The sequence below is a fragment of the Schistocerca cancellata genome, chromosome 2 (assembly GCF_023864275.1).
Source record: "Schistocerca cancellata isolate TAMUIC-IGC-003103 chromosome 2, iqSchCanc2.1, whole genome shotgun sequence".
In the NCBI taxonomy this organism is placed as follows: domain Eukaryota; kingdom Metazoa; phylum Arthropoda; class Insecta; order Orthoptera; family Acrididae; genus Schistocerca; species Schistocerca cancellata.
In genome coordinates this window covers 1,031,674,757-1,031,701,545 of record NC_064627.1, presented here as the reverse complement: position 1 = coordinate 1,031,701,545, position 26,789 = coordinate 1,031,674,757, and the positions used below count along the sequence as shown (strand labels likewise).

The following is a 26,789-nucleotide window of genomic DNA, read 5'->3' as shown; positions in this document are numbered from 1 at the left end:
CAGCTAGTGCAGCAGGTGATCCAACAGCGGCCTCGGGTTTGCGTTCGCTGTGTTGCAGCTGCGGTCCAAATGACGCCAACGTCCACGTATCGTCTCATGCGCCAGAGTTTACACCTCTATCCATACAAAATTCAAACGCGGCAAACCCTCAGCGCCGCTACCATTGCTGCACGAGAGACATTCGCTGACGATATAGTGCACAGGATTGATGACGGCGATATGCATGTGGGCAGCATTTGGTTTACTGACGAAGCTTATTTTTACCTGGACGGCTTCGTCAATAAACAGAACTGGCGCATATGGGGAACCGAAAAGCCCCATGTTGCAGTCCCATCGTCCCTGCATCCTCAAAAAGTACTGGTCTGGGCCGCCATTTCTTCCAAAGGAATCATTGGCCCATTTTTCAGATCCGAAACGATTACTGCATCACGCTATCTGGACATTCTTCGTGAATTTGTGGCAGTACAAACTGCCTTAGACGACACTGCAAACACCTAGTGGTTTATGGAAGATGGTGCCCGGCCACATCGCACGGCCGACGTGTTTAATTTCCTGAATGAATATTTCGATGATCGTGAGATTGCTTTGGGCTATCCGAAACATACAGGAGGCGGCGTGGATTGGCCTCCCTATTCGCCAGACATGAACCCCTGTGACTTCTTTCTGTGGGGACACTTGAAAGACCAGGTGTACCGCCAGAATCCAGAAACAATTGAACAGCTGAAGCAGTACATCTCATCTGCGTGTGAAGCCATTCCGCCAGACACGTTGTCAAAGGTTTCGGGGTAATTTCATTCAGAGACTAACCATATTATTGCTACGCATGGTGGATTAGTGGAAAATATCGTACTATAGAGTTTCCCAGACCGCAGCGCCATCTGTTGTTGACAATTGTAACTACTGTAATTTCGAAAGTTTGTCTGCCTGAAAATGTACTGTTGTCCCAAGCATATTGCAACAAACGGTGTATTTCTATCGCTGCTCGTTTAGTTTGTATTGCCGTTTCAAATACACCGGTCATTTTTTAAACACCCTGTAGTTATGGGGTTGACCTCCAGTAAGTGGTTACAGCATGTAATCAACTGTTTTACCTTCAGTCTGTACTCATCGGTATATGATTATATTATTTTACTCCAGTTGTTTCACGGGCATTGCATTAGCATGATAATGTGATTATCTATACATAGCATGAAATACTGACTTCCGTTTAGTAGGCTCCTTTTTAACCATTATTTGGCGTATACACTTTGCTCACAAGTTTAAGTTAACCCAGTGTGCAGCTGTTCTCTTATTTTATTCCTTAATTTATCTGTAACTTTGTCACTTCCTGTACTGTTTGGTATTGTTATGTTATTACATACTACCACTGTATATAAGACTTCCGCCCCCTTTTTTGGTTATGTATTTCATACTGGTACCATTGTTGAATGTACATAGGGCCTGAAGATGGCGTAGTAAATCGCCGAAACTGGTAGCCAAATAAAACAAATTTGGAAATTAGACGGCTGAAAGGGGTTCTGACATCCTGTAGCGAACAAGATGTAAAGATGGACATAAAGAGAGATCTTTGTTTTAACGACTACCACCCCAGGTCGCTTATCATATCGGTGGCAGTCTCTTCCCTATATTGCGATAATACAACTCGAGCTGCCTTTCTTTGGACTTTTTTCGATGTCCTCCGCCAGTGCTATCTGGTAAGGATCTCGGGTAGATGTAAGATACGATATTACAGCTCTTATCTTTCCTGGGGAACCAAACGCATGAACAAGCAGATAAAGTTGATTTTACGTTTTTTTTGTAGAATGGCCTTGTAACTTTTTTCTCAACCAGCGAAAATCCACAACTTTAAATGCTGTGCGTGCAACTAGCTGTTTACTGAGATAGTCTGCCTCTGCTCTAAGACGGTCTTATTCTGGTAAAACTCGTGCCATTACGCCATCCTGTTTGTCACAGTGCTACTGGCTGCAAGATACTTCTAAAGCTGACAGCACACAGAGATAGACTTCCCACGTGTCGGGGAAAATTACTGTTCCCCAACCGTCAATTAGCGATATTTGGCGAGATGCCAAGCTCGCTGCGTAGTACAGAGCAATACCTAAGAATCACGCTCGTCTTCACGTCTCTCTCTCTCTCTCTCTCTCTAATATCTCTCTCTCTCTCTCTCTCTCTCTCACACACAGACATCAACGCTTATATTTTTCTCCTGCCACTATTAATGTGCAGCATATGTATACGGCAATAAACCGATGCATTATGTTAGGGGCCACGAGTTAATAGATAGCAACGAAAGCGAAGAAGTTGTGACCTGAATAAATATTCTTGCTTGTTCTGAGAAAATTAGCTAATGTTGTCCTCAATCCAAATGTTCGAGTGAGCACCGCAGCGCTTTAAGCGTAATGATCCTATTTGATGTAGTATGCCCTTGCGTTTCCCCGACCGTTGAAATGGTTTCCGCAGCCAGTTATAGGAGGACCTACAATTTATAGTGGGTTCTAGAACCAGAGGCTAATGAAACAATAAGTTATATAAGAAAAGACCCCTGGGAGTGACTAAGGATAGAAATCCGATTTTTTTGTTGCTTAGGGCACAATTACACATTTCGGTAGCAAGGCACTTACGTACTCAATAGCGACATAACTTAAGAAGCCGAACTCGGAGAGGATCAGTTTAGGTTCCGGAGAAATGTAGGAACAAGGGAGACCATATCACTCACAACTGATAAAAATATGTCATGTGACTAGGGCCTCCCGTCGGGTAGACCGTTCGCCGGGTGCAAGTCTTTCGATTTGACGTTCGGCGACTTGCGCGTCGATGAGAATGAAATGATGATGATTAGGACAACACAACACCCAGTCCCTGAGCGGAGAAAATCTCCGACGCAGCCGGGAATCAAACCCGGGCCCTTAGGATTGACATTCTGTAGCGCTGACCACTCTGCTACCGGGGGCGGACACTTACAACTGATATAGGTTAAAGACATGCGAACCTAGATTTGCAGACACTTGTACAATCTCTGAACTGCGTCAGAGCAGGCCTCGGAAGACCCGAACGTCACTGACCGACCGCCGTGTCAACCTCAACCTATAGGCGTCACTGGACGCGGATATTGAGGGGAGTGTGGTCAGTACACCACATTCCTGGCCGTTGTCAGTTTCCGTGACCGGAGCGGCTCTTTATCAGTAAAGTAGCTCCTCAATTAGCATCACAATGGCTGAGTGCACCCCGCTCGCCAGCAGCACTAGGCAGACCGGCTGGTCACCCATCCATGTACTAGCCAAACCCGACAGCGCTTAACTTCGGAGATCTGAGGGGAACCGGTGTTACCACTGCAGAAAGGCCTACAGTACACTCAGGTTTCTATAACTTGTACAAAATTTAGACTGGCAATGACAAGAAAAGCGTTTCCCGAAGAAGAGAAATTTGTTAACATTTAACATAAATTTAAATGTTAGGAAGTCTTTTCTAAAGGTAACTGTATGGAGTATAGCCTTGTATGGAAGTGAAACATACACGATAACAGTTTAGACAAGAGAAGAGTAAAAGCTTTTAAAACGTGATGCTGCAGAAGAACGCTGAAGATTAGATAGGTAGATCGCTTAACGAATCAAGGGGTATTAAACAGAAAAGGGAAGGAAAGAAATTTGTGGCACAACGTGATTAGAAGATGGAGTCTGAGACATCAAGGGATCACTAGTTTCGTCTGGAGGGAAGAATGGGGCGTAAATCTGTAAAGGGAGACATGGATGTACGTTGCACGAATTATATAGAAATGAAGAAGCTTGTTCAGAATACACTAACATAGAGAACTGTATCGAAAGAGTCTTCCGGCTGAAGACCACAACTACAACACAGTCGCAAACAGTTATGGACAATTTGTATTGGCACAAAAAAAAAACCTCAGATGACTCCCTATAGCTGCAACACAGTCAGCTACAATCAATGTAGATTATATAGGTGTCGGATTTTATCTTGTTCCACCTCATGTAGCAGCCTGTGATATTTTTTGAAAAAAGAAAAAAAACTGGTAGACGAAAGCGATCACAGTGTACTGATGAAATCAGAGAAGTGTCTGGATAGTGGTCATTTATCAACCTCAGCTATAAATTACGCCTTCCAATAAACAACCATCATGAGATTCAAGATGAAATAAGTAGTAAATAAAGAATATATAGTCAAATTTCGTCTGTGCTCTGGAAACCATTGTGAAATGTTTGACAGAGGGTATTTCCTATTGTACAAGTTATAAAGGCCTTTTCCAGATCCATTCGCGTATGGAGCGCGGGAACAATAATTGTTTGGATACCTCCGTGCTTTATGTAATTAATTTAATCTTGTCCTCATGATTTCTATGGGAGTGATACGTTGGAGGTTGTAGTATATTGCTAGAGTCATCATCTAAAGCTGGTTCTTGAAACTTTGAAAATAGCCTGCAACTAGTATTCAAACGTTTGCCAGTTCATTTTCGTCAGCATTTCTGCAACACTCTCCCATGTATCAAACACATCTGTGACCATTCGTGCTGCCCTTCTCTATTTCATATGTTCAATATTCCTCGTTAGTCCTATTTTTTTATGGGTTCTACACATTTAATCAATATTCTAGAGTGGATTTCACGGGTGATTTGCAAGAAATCTCTTTTTTAAACTGATTGCTTTTCCCCAGTATTCTACCAATAAACTGAAGTCTGACACCCGCTTTACTCACGACTGATCCTATGTGATTGTTCTGTTTCATATTTCCACAAAGTGTTAGACCTAGGTATTGGAACGAGTTAACAGATTGCACATGTGACTCATTAAAATCACACGATACTACATTTTTTGTGAAGTGCACAATTTTACATTTTAGGACATTTAAACCAAGCTGCCTATCTTTGTGTCACACTGAAATCTTATCAAGATCTGACTGAATATTTGTGCAGCTTCTTACTTCTTTACAACTAATTGTGTGCCCCGTGAAAAGCCTAAGTTTACTAGAGGGGCGATCAATAAGTAATGCAACACATTTTTTTCTGAAAGTAGGTCGGTTTTATTAAGGAACCCAATACACTACATCATTCTCCACTCTTTTGGCTACAAAACCCTATTTTTCACATAATCTCCGTTCAGTGCGACGGCCTTACGCCATCCTACTGGGAGGGGCTTTATGCCAACAGGGTATCACTCCACTGGTCGGCTTTGGAGCCAACGTCTTGCTGCATCAATAATCTCTCCATCATCCAGATTCTGCTTTCCCAGAGTGCATCCGCCATTGGGCTAAACGGATAGAAGTCGGAAGTTGCAAGATCTGGGCTGTAGGTTGGATGAGGAAGAACAGTCCAATGAAGTTCTGTGTCAGCACTACCAACAGGGACATCTAGCTGTGCAGAGACGTGTTTGACTCTGAATCCATCGATCACCTCGAATAAGAGTGTCCGCACGTTCCGGCAATGCAGGAGTCACAGCTGTGTGCGGTCGGCCGGCGCATGGGAAATCGGACAGATTTGCGCAACCTTGTTGCGATGATGACACACCTCGCCCAACGATTCAGTGAGCTTTTGTTCATTTCCAAGTCTGAGTAGACATTCTGCAAGCGCCTATGAGTTTCTGCGATGCTCTAGTTTTCTGCCAAAACAAACTCAATGACAACTCTCTGCCTGGAATGACCACCGTCACAGACGCCATTTTGAAGGTTATGTACAGCGTCGCCACCTGTCTGAACTTCATGAAGCTTTAGGGGCTAAAGCGGGAATATTCCATGATGTCACACAACAAATTCCGCATTTCTCAACCGAAACTGGCCGACAAAAAAAGTATTGCATTATTTGTTGAACGTCCCTCCTACTAGCATTGCCCCGTGGGTCATTAATGTACACTACTGGCCATTAAAATTGCTACACCAAGAAGAAATGCAGATGATAAACGGGTATTCATTGGACAGATATATTATACTAGAACTGACATGTGATTACATTTTCACGCAATTTGGGTGCATAGATCCTGAGGAATCAGTACCCAGAACAACCACTGTGGCCGTAATAAAGGCCTTGATACACCTGGGCGTTGAGTCAAACAGAGCTTGGACGGCGTGTACAATTACAGCTGCCCATGCAGCTTCAACACGATACCACAGTTCATCAACAGTAGTGACTGGCGTATTGTGACGAGCCAGTTGCTCGGCCACCATTGACCGGACGTTTTCAATTGGTGAGAGATCTGGAGAATGTGCTGGCCAGCGCAGCAGTCGAACATTTTCTGTATCCAGAAAGGCCCGTACAGGACCTGCAGCATGCGGTAGTGCATTATCCTGCTGAAATGTGGGGTTGCGCAGGGATCGAATGAAGGGTAGAGCCACGGGTCGTAACACATCTGAAATGAAACGTCGACTGTTCAAAGTGCCGTCAATGCGAACAAGGGGTGACCGAGACGTGTAACCAATGCCACCCCGTACCATCAGGCCGGGTGATACGCCACTGTGGAGATGACGAATACACGCTTCCAATGTGCGTTCACCGGGATGTCGCCAAACACGGATGTGACCATAAATGATGCTGTAAACAGAACCTGAATTCGTCCGAAAAAATGACGTTTTGCCATTCGCGCACCCAGGTTCGTCGTTCAGTACACCATCGCCGGCGCTCCTGTCTGTGATGCAGCGTCTCCGAGCTGATAGTACATGCCGCTGGAAACGTCGTCGAACTGTTCGTGCAGGTGGTTGTTGTCTTGCAAACGTCCCCATCTGTTGACTCAGGGATCGAGACGTGGGTACACGATCCTTTACAGCCATGCGGATAAGATGCCTGTCATCTCGACTGCTAGTGATAAGAGGGCGTTGGAATCCAGAACGGCGTTCCGTATTACCCTCCTGAACGAGACGTGGGTACACGATCCTTTACAGCCATGCGGATAAGATGCCTGTCATCTCGACTGCTAGCGATAAGAGGGCGTTGGAATCCAGAACGGCGTTCCGTATTACCCTCCTGAACCCACAGATTCCATATTCTGCTAACAGTCATTGGATCTCGGCCAACGCGAGCAGCAATATCGCGATACGATAAACCGCAATCGTGACAGGCTACAATCCGACCCTTACCAAAGTCGGAAACGTGATGGTACGCATTTCTCCTCCTTACACGAGGCATCAAAACAACGTTTCAGCAGGAAACGCCGGTCAACTGCTGTGTGTGTATGAGAAATCGGTTGGAAACTTTCCTCATGTCAGCACGTTGTAGGTGTCGCCACCGGCGCCATCCTCGTGTGAATGCTCTGAAAAGCTAATAATTTGTGTATCACAGCATCTTCTTCCTGTCGTTTAAATTTCGCGTCTGTAGCACGTCACCCTCGTGGCGTAGCAATTTTAATGGCCAGTAGTGTACAACAGGAACAGCAAGGCTGCAACACACTTCCTGCAGGCACAGCCGAAGTTCTTTGTACATCTGTCGATGACGTTCCATCCAAGATAACATGCTGCGTCTTTCCTACCAGAAAATCCCCAACCCAGTCACATATTTTTGATAACGTTAGTCTGTCGAAACATGCGCGTTACAACTGGTGTGAAAAATGCGAGAGTGAATAAATATGCTGCAAGACAGGGTAGTTACATCCTAGCCTTCAGTACCATCCTGAAACGTACTCTACTTCTCAAATTAAAACGCTTATCCCATAGTTCTTTTCTTCGCCGGTCTTCTGACTCGGGTGCAGCAAGCCACCACTTTCTTCCATCTCAGAGTAGCACTTGCGCACAACAGCCTGTATTATTGGTTGGATATTTCCCAGTCTCTGTCTTCCCCTACAGCTTTGCCCTATACGACTCCCCCTAACGCTACGGAAGGTATTCTCTAATGTCCTATCATCCTGCCCATCCTCTTATCGTTTTTCCGCATGTGCCGTGATTCACTTATTCCCAAGAGAACTCTTGTTTTATCAGTCCACTACTTCTCAGTACCTCGTGTAACATGACATGTCAAACGCTTCGATTCTTCGCTCTTCCGGCTTTGCCACAAATCATGGTTCACTTTCATACAATGCTGTGCTCTAAACGTTTATTATCAGAAGAATTTTCCTCGAATTGATGCCTAGTAGGTTTCTTGCTCATTCTTGCTGCGTCCAGCATGCGATATTTTGCTTCCAAGTTTGCTGAATTCGTTCACCTCGTTACTAATTTTACGACTACTCATTTTTGGTCTTTCTTTGATTTACGGTCGATTCATGTTCTGTGCTAAAGATGATCCTGTTTTAGTAATTCCTTCATTCGTTCATTTTTCATCACTTTCATTGAGAACAACAATGTCATCAGCGAAACTTACCACTAACCTCCATTTATCGTGAACTGTAATCCGACTGGTAAAAACCTGTGGTGAGGGTGGCCGAGAAGGGGTGGAGGAGAGGGGTGGAATACGTAGGGGAAGACTGCATCTCTGCGCATGCCCACTTCATTCGGAGTTCTCTGTTGGTCTCCATCTGATATTTCCCATGACACTATAATTCTGTCAGAGATTCGTTCAACGGAATAATTGATTTGACTGAAATAGTTTATTATGCAGCATATGCAAACGCTTACGTCCGCGAATCAGTATGGTTTTAGAAGGCATCGCTCGTGCAGAACTCAGTTTGCCCTTTACTCACATGATAGAAAGCGAACTACGGACGAAGGACAACAGTCAGATTCTATATTTTTAGATTTCCGGAAATCATTTGACTCTGTGTCTCACTGCAGGTCGTTAAGGAAGGTACGAGCATATGGAATAAGTTCACAGATATGTGAGTGGTTCGAAGACTTCTTAAGTAATAAAACCCAGTATGTTGTCCTCGACGCCGACTGTTCATCAGAGGCAAGGGTGTCGTCAGTAGAGCCCCAGGGGACTGTAAAGGACCGCAGTTGTTCTCTATATACACAATTAATTTCCCTGACAGGGTGGGCAGAAACCCGCGGTTGTTTGCTGATGATGCCGCAGTGTACGGTAAGGTGTCGAAGTTGAGTTACTGTTGGGAGAACAAGACGACTTAGACAAAATTTCCAGTTGGTGTGATGAATGGCAGCTAGCCCTAAATGTGGAAAATGAAGGTTAATGCGGATGAGTGAGAAAATCAAAAATGTAATGTTTCGATACATTTTTACTAGTGTTCTGCTTGACGCAGTCAAGTCGTTTAAATATCTGGGTCTAACGTTTCAAAGCGATCTGAGGTGAAACGAGCGGGTGAGGCTTCAGTTTATTGGCAGAATTTTAGGAAAGAGTAATTTACTTGTGAAGGAGACCGCATGTAGGGTGCTGGTGCGATCTATTCTTGAGTACTGCTCGAGAGTTTAGGATCCGTACCATGTCGGATGGAAGGAAGACATCGAAGGGAAGCAAATCAGAGCCGGGCTGCTGGATTTGTTACCGAAAGGTTGTAACAAGACATAAGTTTTACGGAGATACTTCAGGAACTCAAACGGAAATCCTTGGATAGAAGGCGACGTTTATTCGAGAAACACTGTTGAGAAAATTTAGAGAACCGGCTGACTGCCGAACGATGCACTGCTGCCAACATACATTGCGAGTAAGGACCACGAAGATAAGATTGGAGGAATTAGTGCTCATACAGAGGCATATAGACAGTCGTTTTTCCCTCGCTCTATTTGCCAGTGGATCAGGAACAGGGTACCCTCCGCCACGCGTCTTACGGTGGCTTGAGCAGTATCTATGTAGATGTAGATCACCTATATTACTACATGAACACAATGACTTCAATTCCCAATTAAGGTCTCATTGGCAAAAACAATGAAAAACGCTCAAGGTCAGCGAGAGGTGGGAAGAGGATATGGGCAGAGAGGTGGGGAAAGGAAACGGAGGGGGGGAACAGGAGATGGACAGAAAGGGGAGGGTAAAAGGTGACGGACAGAAAATGGGAGAGGTGGAGGAGGAGGAGATGACGGGAGAGGAGGAGATGGACAGAGAAAGGCGGGAGAAGGAGATTAGGATGTGTCTGGCAGTTGCGAACCATTGCCGGGTTCGCTAGTCGTCTGTATTACTAAACGGCTAACCAGAGGCATCCCACCTGGCATCATTTGCAGTTTTCCTATGTAACGGCTTTCAGGCGCAACAAAAATTCGATTTTCAAAATTTCGTTAAGTTACTGATCGAATCCAAAACTTTAAAACGCTTTTTATAATCTACTCATTAATCGTGTGTTAAACGTTTAAGACTGTAAGAGAAGTATTACGGTTAGTAACTGCGTGTATGCCTTGAGAAAGCGTAACTCAGGGTGCCGAAGCTATCCAGACTATATTCATGCAGCATTTGAAAATTAGAGCACTCAGCGAGTTCCGACAAACTTAACACCTAATTTCAAATCTTTATGAAATGTTTTTCTCGCTGACACCCCTCCACAAAATAATAAAAGTTTATCGCTTACAGCAGTTTCGCTCTTCATACCGTAACACTTCAGCATCAGCCATGGCGTTTTAATTCAGTATTTATTTACTGCTAACTCTTTCCGCAAAGCATTTTGCAGACAGTATTCAGGTACATTAGCGTGCTTGTTTGTAAGCTGAACTTAACGTCTACGTAAATTTCTTATCAGTTAATAAGATCTCGTTTTACAGTTAATGCTCATCGGGATTCTATCTACTTAGTACCTTGTTGTCTCACAAATTACGGTTTAACATTGTAGGTAATTTCCCAGTACAGAACATAAAGACAGCCAATGGGAGTCTTGGTCGGTACATATCCGGTCGGTACATATATCAGTACCAACGTAGCGTCCGCGGCTAGCCGACCGCTTTCCAAGACGTGGTGCCGGCGCTGTTCCTCAGCTAAGTAACGTGGCTTGACATAGTATCACGGTACTTTAGCTTTTTATGTTTGACCGTGCCTTATTCTGGCCTGTATTAGTTTATTTTATGCTTCTGAAGAAGGCTAGATTATTTTAGCTGAATCCTGGGTAAAGACCAGTAACATTTCGCAACTGAGGCGGATTTTTGTCATATTAGCTCTCAGTATTGTGAATTCATGTCGTGTGAGGTCAAGTATAGACGGTTTGACAATATTCTCCTTTCAGAAGTAAATAAAGCTTGATGAAACAGCCGCACGGCGTTAGTATGCGCTGTTTTTTTCAATTCTCCTTTGTGCATAATACTTGAGACTGAGTTTCTCAAGTAATGCAGTCTTTTAGCACAAAACGATACCACTTCAGGATGATTAATGGACGCTGCTCTATTACACTGGTTACTTTATTAATTTGGAAATATACTAAAGGTTAGTGAATTACATAGCACTTTGGAAAAACGCTTCCATTTCGAAAAATGTGTCATATAGACCCATCAGCAATGCCTAGTAACAGTTCTGCGACGTGTATGCCGGTTTCACCGAACATTAAAAAAAAGTTTAACGTTAATTACCTGAACATATTTTTGCCATTCAGATATAATTGCTTCACAGGTTTCCATACAATTTTACTAATTGTGTTTGGTGTTATTACTGAACTACACTTCATGCATTTGGATGAACTGTCGATAGAAATTTAGAAGTTACTATTAATCTCTCGTCGACAGCAACTGATCCCTCATTAACCTTTCTTTCCTTCTTTTGTGTATTGACATTAACAATTTGTCGTGCAATGAAGGACTGATCTGAAAATAGTTTACGAAATCTGTCGGAAACGTGAGTCCTGATTTCAGTCAGTAAATTAACATACGCCATTTTCCGACCACTTTTCTCGTTTCCATTGTTTTCTGTTGTTACAGCTACTACAAAACCGCAACACACGCTTCCTTCTGGGTGTTAGACATCTTAACCTTGTACAATCGTCCGGCCAACTGATAATATTGACAACTCATGGTGTGTGAGTTGCTTCAATATATTCAAGATTTGAAAAACTAGTATCGTCAATAAATATTGAACATGCACAGCTCCTTTATATTCTTTATAGTAGTTACTGAACTTCCAGTTATTAGTGTTAGTAGTGTAATCGAATTGTAGCGAATTTCTTCGTCTATTTATGCTCAAAATGTTATATTCATTTACTTTCAGGATCCGCTTACAAACTTTGTACCAATCATCGATCATCCACAGGTTGCCTTAAGATGAATGTGAACCATTGTAGTATATTACATGATAAACTATGGTGTAGAGTAACTAAATAAATGAAATAAAGTGATTATTTCGTTGAACATTCTTGAATGGAAGAGACAGTAGAGGCTAATTGTACTGCTACACGAAATATGCTACATCAGAAAATGCAAGGTGCTTGAGAAATTTTTGCTGTAGATGTAAAACGAGGGGCACTGCTGACCGCGCAGTTGAGTGCCCCACAAACTAAACATCATCATCTTGTACAACGAGAATCGAACCCCAGATATCCAGGTGACAGTGCGTATGCACCTGTCACATGCATTTCACACACAGAAATATATTTTGCACACGTTTAACATATTTAACACATATTTGTACACGTATTTCATGCGCATCTAGAACGAATTTCCCGCTGCAGTTTCATCTGAATTCTTAGAAAAGTTGTAATCCTGCCAGTGACTGATTGTCGTTTCGAGTAAAAGGAGCTTCGCTGGCAACTAGCTGATTCCCCACTGCTTTGCACCACGTGCGTTTAGCCAGGACGTTTTGTATGGTGTAGTGGTCTCCTGTCCTTCGTTTCTTACATATTCCGACCTCTCCACCGTATTCTGCGTATCAAGACGTTTCATTCGAGCCCTAACCCAATAGGCTAGAGTCAATTTTACATCTTTCCATTTAATCGATATGCAAATTTACTAAATAAATCGCAAGTGCGCACTGAGATTAAAAAGTCAAGGCTGGCGTACACAAACATTCAAGACACAATGGCCACAGGAGTTTTTGTTCAGTGGAGGCAACCAGCCAGCTGGAATGTCTGTAGGAGGGTGAGTTAGCACGCAGCTGCACCAGCTGGCTCACTGCCCAGGGACAATAACAGTTTTTGACAGAGAAAAGGGATAATGGCCTGCGTGTTCACCTTAAAAGCAAAACCCACGATCTTGTTTGGGAGAGCCCCAGCATACGCATTTTTTGGTGGACCTAGTGTGCAGTTTCAGAGTTTTCACAGGTGGACAGTAAAAGCCTAATGCAGATGCTATATATTTCCAGACTGGTAGGCTTAAACGGAGCGCCATTCTCCAGTTTGTAAAAGTAACGCTGACTGGCGGACCATTTCTGACGCAACGAGCCGGAGGAGTGAGGGAAAGACAGCGAATGATGTACCGTTTCGCTTTTTGCGTGGAGAGGGGTAGTTCCGGTGACGCTCTTGAAGCGGGAACATGCAGCAGGAGCGAGTGCGCTCGTGCGTGTACGCAGAGAGTGAGGAACAAAGTCTCTAATCAGTACTGCACTGAAAGAGCACCTGTGTTGCTAGCGAATCGGAGTGATACTCTATATTGAGTAGCTCGCGATTAAGCGTTTGTTCACTGTGTTGGCCGCGACACTTAACGTGCAGTGTGAGCACAGACAGAGTATTAGTTAGCGCCTGCGAGCAAACACTGAGTGGCATCGTGGTGGACTGGTTATCTGACCGGTGTACCACGCCAATAGACCAGGGGCAGATAGGAGTCCTTGACTTCATCAAGGCGTAGTGAGAGTTCGATTGGCGAAGGTCAATCCAGATAGAAAGAGATACTTCTGTTTTTTTCAGCGGCGAACGACGCAGGCAGCAGTCGTTGCAGCTCACGGTATTGTACGCTACAGCATAGGCGAGCCCCATCTTTCCTCAATTAGAAATAACATACTTCATTCACGTCACTCCATTACACTTCTTAGGTGACAGCCTCGACCGTACTTAGAAAAATTCAGTCGGATAATTATTCAAGTTGAGTAGGCGCGGCTCTCAGCCATTCTGCCGGGTAAATAACATTCTTAAAGAAAAGGAATAAAAGATATTTCCCACACTTTGTATATAAATTTCATTAACAGGATTACTATCCATAAGAGGTAACCCCCTGTTCCGAAAAGAACCTGGAAATTTGTGTATGCCGGCCGGACAGGCCGAGCTGTTAAAGGCGCTACAGTCTGGAACCGCACGACCGCTACGGTCGCAGGTTCGAATCCTGCCTCAGGCATGGATGTGTGTGATGTCCTTATGTTAGTTAGGTTTAAGTAGTTCTAAGTTCTAGGGGACTTATGACCACAGCAGTTGAGTCCCATAGTGCTCAGAGCCATTTGAACCATTTGAAATTTGTGTATCAGTTTATAAACAAAAGTTTCACTTGATTTTCTCAGATTTTGCAATAAATAATATTTTCCGTTCGCGTAATGTTTTTCTTACACTAACTAGCAATACTCCAGTACCCAAGTATCACACTAGTTACGTAAGAACAGCGGACGACTCCAGAAGATATTTACTGCTGATAGTTCTTCAGGCATTTCTTTTTGGTACGTTAGGAGCGTCTGTCTGACTTCTGTAGTAGTGTGGGATGGAAATTGCTTCTTGCAGGAGCCAAAGGGTACTTGTCAGAGCAATCCGTTGCGCAACTGGTCAACATAACACCCACATACTGACAGTTTCTGTGGTATTGGGTCCAGTGGTATGGTCTTTGGCCCCGAAACATACTGGCGAAATTATTGGCTCGCTGCACAACTCATTTTCACGATGTGGTTGGTGCACTGGACAACGCAAATATTAGACAGATTGCGTTTCAAGTATGCTACAGCCAAATGAAAACGAGACAGATGAAAAAAGAAGTAATCGCCATAACTGGTAATACTTTTATCTCACTGTGGAACGAGACGGACAGTGCCTTCATGGAAAAATGTTTGCAGTTGCAAACCATTCCCAGGAGTGCACCTCTTCGTCCAAAGCAAACTGACGACTACGAACGTTGTTCTTCACGGTCCCAAAGATATGCAAATCGCAGATACGAAAATCGCGTGGGGAAAGACCGGGACTGTGCAGCGGAGTGTGACAGTTTCCCAGCGAAACTTCTGCAGCGTAGTCGAAACAACCTTGGGCCGTTCTCATCATATAGAGCCCGACCTCTCCCCATGCACAGTGCATATTTTTGGAGCCCTGAAGAAAGACATTTGTGGCCGTCGATTTGCTTCGGAGAAAGAGGTGGGGCACAATCATGGTTCCACAGCCAACCGCCAACATTAGTCTATGAAGGCGGTAACCATCTCGTCACACAGTAGGATAAGTGCATTAGCAGTTATGGGGATTACTTTCGAAGTAACAGTTTACTTACGTTTTCTCCATCTGTCCCGTTTTCATTTGACAGCCCTTTATGTTTTTTAATGTATTGCGAATCAGCTGCTTACAAGAAAGGAATAGCAACCGGCCGCTTTCAGATGATCCTACAATCATCCCTTGCAGTAATAGGAGTATCTTACTCCCATAATATTTTTATGCAAATAATGAGTCATATGCACACCAAATTTGGTTGAAATACACTCCTGGAAATGGAAAAAAGAACACATTGACACCGGTGTGTCAGACCCACCATACTTGCTCCGGACACTGCGAGAGGGCTGTACAAGCAATGATCACACGCACGGCACAGCGGACACACCAGGAACCGCGGTGTTGGCCGTCGAATGGCGCTAGCTGCGCAGCATTTGTGCACCGCCGCCGTCAGTGTCAGCCAGTTTGCCGTGGCATACGGAGCTCCATCGCAGTCTTTAACACTGGTAGCATGCCGCGACAGCGTGGACGTGAACCGTATGTGCAGTTGACGGACTTTGAGCGAGGGCGTATAGTGGGCATGCGGGAGGCCGGGTGGACGTACCGCCGAATTGCTCAACACGTGGGGCGTGAGGTCTCCACAGTACATCGATGTTGTCGTTAGTGGTCGGCGGAAGGTGCACGTGCCCGTCGACCTGGGACCGGACCGCAGCGACGCACGGATGCACGCCAAGACCGTAGGATCCTACGAAGTGCCGTAGGGGACCGCACCGCCACTTCCCAGCAAATTAGGGACACTGTTGCTCCTGGGGTATCGGCGAGGACCATTCGCAACCGTCTCCATGAAGCTGGGCTACGGTCCCGCACACCGTTAGGCCGTCTTCCGCTCACGCCCCAACATCGTGCATCCCGCCTCCAGTGGTGTCGCGACAGGCGTGAATGGAGGGACGAATGGAGACGTGTCGTCTTCAGCGATGAGAGTCGCTTCTGCCTTGGTGCCAATGATGGTCGTATGCGTGTTTGGCGCCGTGCAGGTGAGTGCCACAATCAGGACTGCATACGACCGAGGCACACAGGGCCAACACCCGGCATCATGGTGTGGGGAGCGATCTCCTACACTGGCCGTACACCACTGGTGATCGTCGAGGGGACACTGAATAGTGCACGGTACATCCAAACCGTCATCGAACTCATCGTTCTACCATTCCTAGATCGACAAGGGAACTTGCTGTTCCAACAGGACAATGCACGTCCGCATGTATTCCGTGCCACCCAACGTGCTCTAGAAGGTGTAAGTCAACTACCCTGGCCAGCAAGATCTCCGGATCTGTCCCCCATTGAGCATGTTTGGGACTGGATGAAGCGTCGTCCCACGCGGTCTGCACGTCCAGCACGAACGCTGGTCCAACTGAGGCGCCAGGTGGAAATGGCATGGCAAGCCGTTCCACAGGACTACATCCAGCATCTCTACGATCGTCTCCATGGGAGAATAGCAGCCTGCATTGCTGCGAAAGGTGGATATACACTGTACTAGTGCCGACATTGTGCATGCTCTGTTGCCTGTGTCTATGTGCCTGTGGTTCTGTCAGTGTGATCATGTGATGTATCTGACCCCAGGAATGTGTCAATAAAGTTTCCCCTTCCTGGGACAATGAATTCACGGTGTTCTTATTTCAATTTCCAGAAGTGTAGCTCCAGGCGTCCCTGATGTATGCTTTTGCCTCAGTTCTTTTCACTCCAAACCGTCAGCCATAGGAATGGTCTTACCGTCACAGTATATTTTTCCAGTTATCAAGTGAAACCTCTGCTAATTTTTGTAAAAATTTCTTCAGGCATTACAGAGACATGCTGAAATGTTCCCTTTCACCTGTTACAAAGGAGTCTAGCGACCGCGAAAACTACGGATTTCATTCTAATGTCGGAAGTCATCAAATATTTTTGCATGTCACGTCCTCTCACTCTCATCCCCAGCCCTAAGGAAGGTGGTATCTAACCCCAATTTTTTTTCGTACAAATAACTGTACAAAGAACAGAAACATCTGAAGCAATATATATATATATATATATATATATATATATATATATATATATATATATGTGTGTGTGTGTGTGTGTGTGTGTGTGTGTGTGTGTGTGTGTGTGTGTGTGTGTGTGTGTGTGTGTCTTGAAAGGAGGATACAAAAGCAAAACGAGGATAATGGAATGTAGTCGAAGTAAGACGGGTGATGATGAGGGAGTTAGATTAGGAAATGAGACAGTTGAAGTAGTAAAGGAGTTTTGCTATTTGTGGAGCAAAATAACTGATAATGGTCGAAGTAGAGAGGATATAAAATGTAGACTGGCAATGGCAAGGAAAGCGTTTCTGAAGAAGATAAATTTGTTAACATCTAGTATAGATTTAAGTGTATTTGTATCTGAAAGTATTTGTATGGAGTATAGCCATGTATGGAAGTGAAACGTGGACGATAAATAGTTTAGACAAAAAGAGAATAGAAGCTTTAGAAATGTGGTGCTACAGAAGAATGCTGAAGGTTAGATGGACAGATCACATAACTAATGAGGAGGTATTGAATAGAATTGGGGAGAAGAAAAATTTGTGGCACAACTTGACTAGAAGTATATATATATTGCTCCAGATGTTTCTGAAAGCTTCTGTGTCACCCTTTTCACCCCCACTCTTAAACGGGCTGTAGGTGGTTTTTACCCCTATAGAAACATTCACGGGCAAGCGCATGACAGCTTATCAAAGTTCCGGTTTAATGGTATGGGAAAACACAGGAGATGATGAAATAACAAATGTTCATCCTCATACTGTATGATTCCGTGATTATGTTACAAATTTTCAGGGATGATAGAGAAGACTAAATGTACGAATTTAAGTTAAAGGACTCTCGTCAGGAAGCTACCGAGTCGCAAGTTATAAGCAAAAATCGTTCTGGTACCTCTTATAGTGTAATACTTGCACCGCTGCTGTTGCAAAAAAAAGAAAAAGACACGGTAAAGTAGGTGGATCAAATCAAAGGAAAAAAAAATTTACTAAACGTGGGCTCTAAAAATTGTACCTTACGAACTATGAGCGCTTGTTCATCTTTGATGCTGTGAAACACATCTTCTCTACTGCATCTTCTTTTTTATTTATGTTAGGGATTGAAAATCTACCTAAGGTCGAGCATAAACTCTTCCTTGTTTGGAAAATAATCTAGCCATCTTCATATCGTAAAACATTCTTTATTAGTGTTGGTGCCACTACAGCTTCACTCATCGTTAAGACCTTTCTTAAAATAATATAAAAAATACATGACATAATTAAAAACAGCTTGGCCAGTGCAACTGACCGATGGTCATGAAACAAAGGGGCTATGCGGTTGGTTTTCAATCCGTAACATAAATAAAAAAAAAGAACTTGAAGCAGAAGAGATGTGTTTCAGAGTATTGGGGATGAACAAGTGCACATCGTTCTTGAGGTATGCATTTTAGAGCCCAAGTTTAATGGACATTTTTCTTGTTTGGTCCATACCATCACCTGTGAAAGTTGCCTACCGCTCAGTTGTGGCAGCAACGGTACAGGTATACGTACTCCACAGTCAGAGGTATCAGAATGATTTTCACCTATAAAAATCGATCGTTCCCGGGCAAGAGTCCCTTACCTCAAACTAACACATTTATCACTCTCCGTAATCCCTGAAATTATGTAACATTATCACAGGATCACCATGCATGCAGGACGTTCGGAAATTCCCGTTACAAACTCCTAAGACTTGTAGAGGGGGATGAATGCATAATATTTTGAATAAGAACCCACGTTCGGAAGCGTACCATTTACGTTCTACGAGGTTTCATTTCTGATGTTTAACTAACCCACTTCTGCTCGAGGAATTGAATTAGACTTGACGCATTACAATTGTTAAGTAACAATACGAAATGAAACAAGGAAACATCCAGTTATCAATTAAGAACATTTGTTTCTATTGAAGCTGAGACATCACATGTTTACATTACTAAAGAACGAAAAATAAACCAGCGCACTTTATGTACAGAACAGTACTGATGCACTGTGACCGCGGCTCGATGTGGCGACCACCAGCGTTGTTACAGACATTGTACCAACGAAGCATGTTCTGGTACACACTGTCCATCCCACTTAATGTCAGCCCCGGTAGCTGAGTGGCTACCGCGACAGAATGTCAATCCTAAGGGCCCTGGTTCGATTCCCGGCTGGGTCGGAGATTTTTCTCCGCTCAGGGACTGGGTGTTGTGTTGTTCTAATCATCATCATTTCATCCCCATCGACGCGCAAGTCTCTGAAGTGGCGTCAAATCGAAAGACTTGCACCCGGCGAGGGAGGCCCTAGTCACACGACATTTACATTTATCCCACTTGTTGTCTCTTCATTTTCCAGTGCAGCTGCCAGCAGATCTTCCTCTGTCTCACAGCAAGGCAGACGTTAAGTGACATCAGGTGACCGCTCAACGTAGTACACGTCATCTTGTCTGCCCAATTGCATACCAGGATAAGCAACTTCTCACTTTTCCTCAGCAGATGTGGAGGCGTTACAGATCTGAACTGAAACCGTCGTAGAACGGAAGCGGTACGTTTTTAGGTGGGGTTCCTATTCAAAATATTATGTAATCACTCATCCCTGCAAGTCCTAGAAATTTGTAACTGGAATTTCCGAACACCCTGTTTAGAAGATCTCTGAGATTTGGCTGTAGTTACTACCGACAGGTTTTGTGAAACCAAGTGCTAGCCTTAGCCAGGTGACAGAAAACTTAGGTCAGCTATGTAGGGACTTTGAGATGTAATATCAGGTAATTATAGTTGGGTGAGCAGGAAGCAGCCCGGCTATGAATCCAAGGTATAGTATTAGGAGTGACCTGGATAAAATAGGAGCTGAAACTGGGCACACAAATGTGGGGTTTGTGAAGGTCTTTCAGCGCCATGATCGGCCCCTACTCCTGTGAGATACGTTAACACTGAGCTGAATGGGATGTTCCAGTCACTGGCAAAATCTCACGTAAGTGTTATTCCAGTTGATGCTATCGGTAGGTTGGGATACGTTAGACGCGTCCAGCACCTAAATAGGAAGAGGAAAGATAAGTTAGGTTCACTATCAGCAGATACTGTAAGGGTGGCGCAGTCACACAAGGTATGATCCCTGTGGTTAATGGACCAGGCAGACTGGTTTTTTAGGGTAAAGCCAAATTCCAAACAGATGAAAATCAAGAAAAATATAATAGTAGAAACTATGTACAGTAAATAAGGATAAAGCTAAGGATAGTATCAAATTACTTCATCAAAATATCAGGGGAATAAAAAAATGAAGTAGATGGACTGGTAGTGTATTTAAATGACCTCAAAAATAAGAATGAGATTTATATACTTTGTCTGTCTGAACACCATAAAAAATGAAGTAGATGGACTGGTAGTGTATTTAAATGATCTCAAAAATAAGAATGAGATTTATATACTTTGTCTGTCTGAACACCATGTAACTGGGGATGAAAACTGTCAGTATAAATGGGTATAACTTAGCATCTTACACTTGCAGATCTAGCATGGATAAAGGAGGAGTTGCCATTTACATAAAACAACGATATAAATAAAAAACTGTAGAAGTAAGCAAATTTGTGTCGATCAGCAATTTGAAGCCTGTGCATGTGAACTACAGCTAGATAATGTAGTGTTGATATCAGCGACAGTGTATAGGTCCTCATTAGGAGAGGGGGAGCTATTCATAAAAAAGTTTGACTCCCTATTAAGCTGTCTGTCAGACAGAAACAAGATGTTATTAACGGTGGTGATCACAATGTAAACTTTCTAAGCAATTCTGATTGGAAAAGTCAACTAGATTAACGACATATAACTTAGAATTAGTGATAGATTTCCCTACATATATAGCTCAAGTCTACAGCAATCTAATAGATAACGTATTTGTACAGAGAGAGGATGTAGAACTAACACATGCTTTTCCTGTGATAAATGGATTATCAGACCGTGATGGAAAATTGGTTAACTTACAAAACCTAGCAGGTTGTACAGTTCAGGAACAATTAAGTAAAAATGTGCTGTTGCTCAACCCAGTATCTATAGAGTATTTCAGAGTAAGTTTAAGAAATGTTAATTGGGGAGATGTATAAAATGAACCAAATGCTAAGGATAAGTGCAACATATTTATGTTAAATTTATATCCCTTTTTGAACATTGTTAGCCAAAAAATTGCTAAATGTAACACCAAACAGTTTTTAAAGAAGCTTGGATTACTGCAGGTATTAAAGGGTCTTCAGAAAGAAAAATAATATTGTATGAGGCAGCAAGAATTAGCAAAGGCCGAGAAGTGATTTTACACTATAAAAATTATTGTAACATACTAAGAAAAGTTGTCAGAAAATCAAGAAATATGTATATTAACTATGAAATTAACAGCTTGGGAAATAAAATCAAATAAATATGGAATGTTGTTAGACGGGAGACAGGAAAAGTAACGACTGGGGTAGGTAGAATTATTATTAAGTAGAATGAGACCATCTTAACCAACAACATACAAGTAGCTAATGTATTTAACAATAATTCAAAAGAAAAAGCCAAGCATGGAAGAGTCAGTTTTGAGATATCCTAGTCAGGTTAATTTTCACCTAACAACCCCGTGTGAAATAGGGAAAATCATTAAATTTTTGAAAAATAAATGTTCTGTTGGAGTAGATGACATCTCTAACAAGGTATTAAAACAATGTGGAGCAGTTACAACTTATGTTCTGAGTCACACATGTAATGCATCACTAATTCAAGGCATTTTCCTAGAGAGGTTAAAATATGCTTCCATCAAGACTCTCTACAAAAAAGGGGACATTATAGATGTCAATAATTACAGGCCAGTATTCTTGTTTACAGAAATTTCAAAAATAGTCGAGAAAGTAATGTACTCAAGTGCGGTTAGCCATCTCCACAATAATTGGATACTTAGTAAATCACTGTTTGGATTTCAAAAATGCTGTTCCAATGAGAAAGCAATATACAATTTCACTACCCACACAATAGTAAAACGTCACCAATAAGAATTTTCTGTGACTTATCCAAGGGATTTGATTGTGTGAACCATGACATTATGTTAGAGAAATTACAATCTATAGTATAAATTGATCAACATATGAGTGGTTTAAGTCATATTTACAGAACAGGAAGCAAAATCTATCTTTATATGGTTTAATTGATTTAAGGAAGTTTACCACTTCGTCTAACAAGAGTGAAATTACATGAAGTGTTCCACAGGATTCGATCACGGATCCCCTTCTTTTCTTGATATATGTGACTGACCTCCATTCTTATCTGACATAAGAATCTGAACTGACACTGTTTCCTGATGATACAAACATCATTATCAATCCAGTGAAGGAAACTCCAACAGGAAATGATACAAAAAATGTCTTTTGAAAAGTTATTGATTGGTTTTCTGCGATTGGGCTTGCTTTAAACTTTGAAAAAACACAGTACATCCTGTTTGCTGCTGCAAGGAGAATAGTTCCTTCAATAAGTATAACACATCAATAGGGTAGAGCATACTAAGTTTTTGGGTGTACATATAGATGAGAATCTTAATTGGAAAATTCATATTTTATATCTCCTAAAGCGACTACGTCCATCAACTTTTGCAATCAGAATAATTGCCAATTTTGAGGATATAGGAATTTATAAACTAACATACTTTGCATACTTTCACTCTCTGCCTTATTATGGAGTAATATTTTGGGGTAACTCAACACTCGGGCAAAAAGTATTCACTACTCAAAAGAAAGTGTTTAGAATAATGTGTGGGGCTCATAGTCGCACATCTTGTAGGCATCTGTTAAAAAGGTTAGGAATTCAACAGTCTCGTAGTGCATATACTCAGGTAATGAAATTTGTTCTCAGCAACATGGACCAGATTAAAAACAACAGTGAGATTCATGATTATAAAACCAGAAGAAAGAGAGACTTACACTGTCCTCTACTGGCAAAATGTGCTACTGTAAAACTTTTCGATAAATTACCACATGAAGTAAAATGTCTGACAGACAGCAGTAATAGTTTCAAAAATAAATTGAAATCATATCCCCTTGACAACTCTTTCCATACCACAGATAAACTCATGAATAGGAATAAATAAATCTATAGGTATAGTACACTACTGGCCATTAAAATTGCTACACCAAGAAGAAACACAGATGATAAACATGTATTAATTGGACAAATATATTATACTAGAACTTACATGTGATTACATTTTCACGGAATTTGGGTGCATAGATCCTGAGAAATCAGTACCCAGAACAACCACCTCCGGCCGTAATAACGGCCTTGATACGCCTCGGCATTGAGTCAAACAGAGCTTGGATGGCGTGCAGAGGTACAGCTGCCCATGCAGCTTCAAAGCGATACCACAGTTCATAAACAGTAGTGACTGGCGTATTGTGACGAGCCAGTTGCTCGGCCATCATTGACCACACGTTTCCAATTGGTGGGAGATTTGGAGAATGTGCTGGCCAGTGCAGCAGTCGAACATTTTCTGTATCCAGAAGGGCCCGTACAGGACCCGCAAGATGCGGTCGTGCATTATCCTGTTGAAATGTAGGGTTTAACAGGGATCGAATGAAGGTAGAGCCACGGGTCGTAACACATCTGAAGTGAAACGTCCACTGTTCAACGTGCCGTCAGTGCGAACAAGAGGTGACTGAGACGTGTAACCAATTGCACCCCATACCATCACGCTGGGTGATACGCTAGTATGGCGATGACGAAAACACGCTTCCAATGTGCGTTGACAGCGATGTCGTCGAACACGGATGCTGTATAGAGAACGTGGATTCATCCGAAAAAACGACGTTTTGCCATTCGTGCACCCAGGTTCGTCATTGTAGGCGCTCCTGTGTGTGATGCAGCGTCAAGGGTAACCGGAGGCATGGTCTCCGAGCTGATAGTCCGTGCTGCTGCAAACGTCGTCGAACTGTTCGTGCAGATGGTTGTTGTCTTGCAAACGTCCCCATCTGTTGACTCAGGGATCGAGATGTGGCTGCACGATCCGTTACAGCCATGCAGATAAGATGCCTGTCATCTCGACTGCTAGTGATACGAGGCCGTTGGGATCCAGCACGGAGTTCCGTATTACCCTCCTGAACCCACCGATTCCATATTCTGCTAACAGTCATTGGATCTCGACCAACGCGAGCAGCAATGTCGCGATACGATAAACCGCAATAGCAATGGGCTGCAATACGACCTTTATCAAAGTCGGAAACGTGATGGTACGCATTTCTCCTCCTTAAACGAGGCATCACAACGACGTTTCACCAGGCAATGACGGTCAACTGTTGTTTGTGTATGAGAAATCGGTTGGAAACTTTCCTCACGTCAGCACATTGTAGGTGTCGCAACCGGCGCCAGCTTTGTGTGAATGCTCTGAAAAGCTAATCATTTGCATATCGCAGCATCTTCTTCCTGTCGTTTAAATTTCGCGTCTGTAGCACGTCATCTTCGTGGTGTAGTAACTGTAACGGCCAGTAGTGCATATTCATTTTGTACCATTTAAGGGAATGGGGTAGGTCGAAAAGAATTTAACCTTTTTTTTAAAAGAAACAAAACCCTCGATTCATGTGTGCGTTTGTTATGCAGTTGACACGTTCCGCATCATAACGCTTACCTCGAGACTGATGAATGGAGGAACTCGTAACTAACTAACAGGAGAACTCACCGCCGCGTCCCAGGGCAGCATGTTGAGGATGGCGGCGGTGACGTTCCACTTGTAGAGCGAGTACCAGACGGTGCCCTGAAAGTTGTCGCCGGCGTTGAGGAACAGGTAGTTGTCGCCGGCAGCGTCGATCAGCTGGCGCGCCTCGGTGGCCACGCGCGCGATGCCCCCGAAGCAGGCGGCACTGGGCGAGCAGGAGCCGCCGCCACTGTTGATGGGCTCGAAGCGCGCGTGGAAGTCGTTGAGGTGCACGATGTGCAGCTCGAAGTCGCCGCCGTCGGCGGCCTCTGCCGTCGCCTGCAGCAGCAGCAGCGACAGCGCGACCACAGGCAGCGAGCAGCGGCTGCGAGGCATGGCGTCGCGTGACTGAGCCGCCGAGTGAGAGGGGGCAGCAGAGGCGAGCGGCAAGTCACGTGGGGTCGGCGGTCCCCGCCACTGCCGCGACCGCGTGCTGCGCTACGCTCGCTGGGGGTCCCTCGGTCGGCTACCTGCTCGCTGCTCGCCTGCTGACTTGCTGTGCCATTCGCGACGTCTTCTCTCCTCACCGCGCAGCGCAGCCTGCACCGTTGCAATAGTCACTACCACAGCATTGTGTTCTTTTTTTTGTGTAGTGTGGACTGAAGAGATCATCCTTGATGACTTATTCTTCTAGGATGGGATGTAAGGATAAAAGGAAAACACTTTATTTATTACGCATTCAGTTAGGCTTGGGCACGCAATGGGTCCTTTAGCCTGCTGTCTTTGGTGATGTCTATCTCCTGTGGAGGGTGAAATGTGTCAAGGCTGTTATGTGTGACTGCTTCCTCGTGTTATGACAGATTGCCTATGGGGGGTGAAACGTTATTGACTTCGGTACGCGATACTTGTGCCATCTTGCAGGGTTTACCGTTCCTACCGATTGTAATTGTCGAACTTTGTCCCTAAGGGCATCGATCTTGTCAAAAACTCGTAGAGCCTTGTCATGGACCTTCTCTTGTATAGTGGTCTCGTGGAGTGCGGTGCGGATGTCGACGTTTCTTGTCCACCATGGAGCTCCTATGATCCATCGATAGCAAATGTTTTGCAGCGCTTGGAGTTTGTTGGAGTTGGAGACGCACGTAGTTCCCCACGAGGTGGAGCCATACAACATTGTGGGTTCCACCGTTGCCTTATACAATTGGAGTTTAGTCTTAGGGTTGAGATCCTTACTCTTCAGGAACGGAATCAACGACCTGGCCATCTTCTGGGCTGCCGTCTTCTTGTCGTCAATATGCTGCGTAAAGAGTAATTTTTTGTCAAGGTAGACACCGAGATACTTCACTCCCGGTGACCATTGGATAAATTGGTCAGCTATTTGGAGTCTGTCGTTCAGAACTGGTTTCCAGTCTGTGTTCACAGTGGCACCGAGAACGATCGCCAGACGCCGTCGACGGAGGTCGCCCGACAATATAGGCCGACAGCTTGCTCACAGTGCGCCCGATCTGCTCGTCCGCTTCTGGCAGGATCAAGGAAAATTGGAGCGAAATGCAGGAAGATCTGCAGCGGATAGGCACTTGGTGCAGGGACTGGCAACTGACCCTTAAGCCGTCGGCACACGAACCGTGCATCCGAACGTTGAGCGTTGAGCGTGCCGAGTTTCTGACGTCATAGCGTGAAATAGCACGTTCGCGAGTCTTTCCGAACGTGCAGAGCAATATCTGACATGTCAGATATTCTGAGCGTGCGTCTGAGCGTTGACCAATGAGATGGCACAACGCTACCTACGTGACACGCACGCCGACTCCCTTCAGTACAGAGTTGTGAGGCGCCATGTCGGCATTCATTTCAAGCCTATATGTATATATGCCATTTCTGAGCACCAGCAAATAGAGAATCACTGAAAAACCCGTTGTTAACTGTTTGATTCGTTCCAATAAAATAATGAGAAACATCACATTCGTGGGAAAAGAATTATTGTAACTTTCTTATTATGAGAGTAGGCTATTTGAAGC

General features: G+C 43.9%; 1 protein-coding gene across 1 annotated transcript in view; it reads right to left on the bottom strand.

Annotated features, from left to right (window-relative positions):
- Positions 1–25,173, bottom strand: part of LOC126163005 (apyrase-like) — a 178,979-nt gene extending 153,806 nt beyond the window's left edge. The window contains exon 1 of the mRNA XM_049919864.1: positions 24,823–25,173. Within this exon, the coding sequence (XP_049775821.1) occupies positions 24,823–25,173 (351 nt within the window). The remainder of the gene's footprint in view (positions 1–24,822) is intronic.
- Between the last annotated feature and the right edge of the window lie 1,616 nt (positions 25,174–26,789).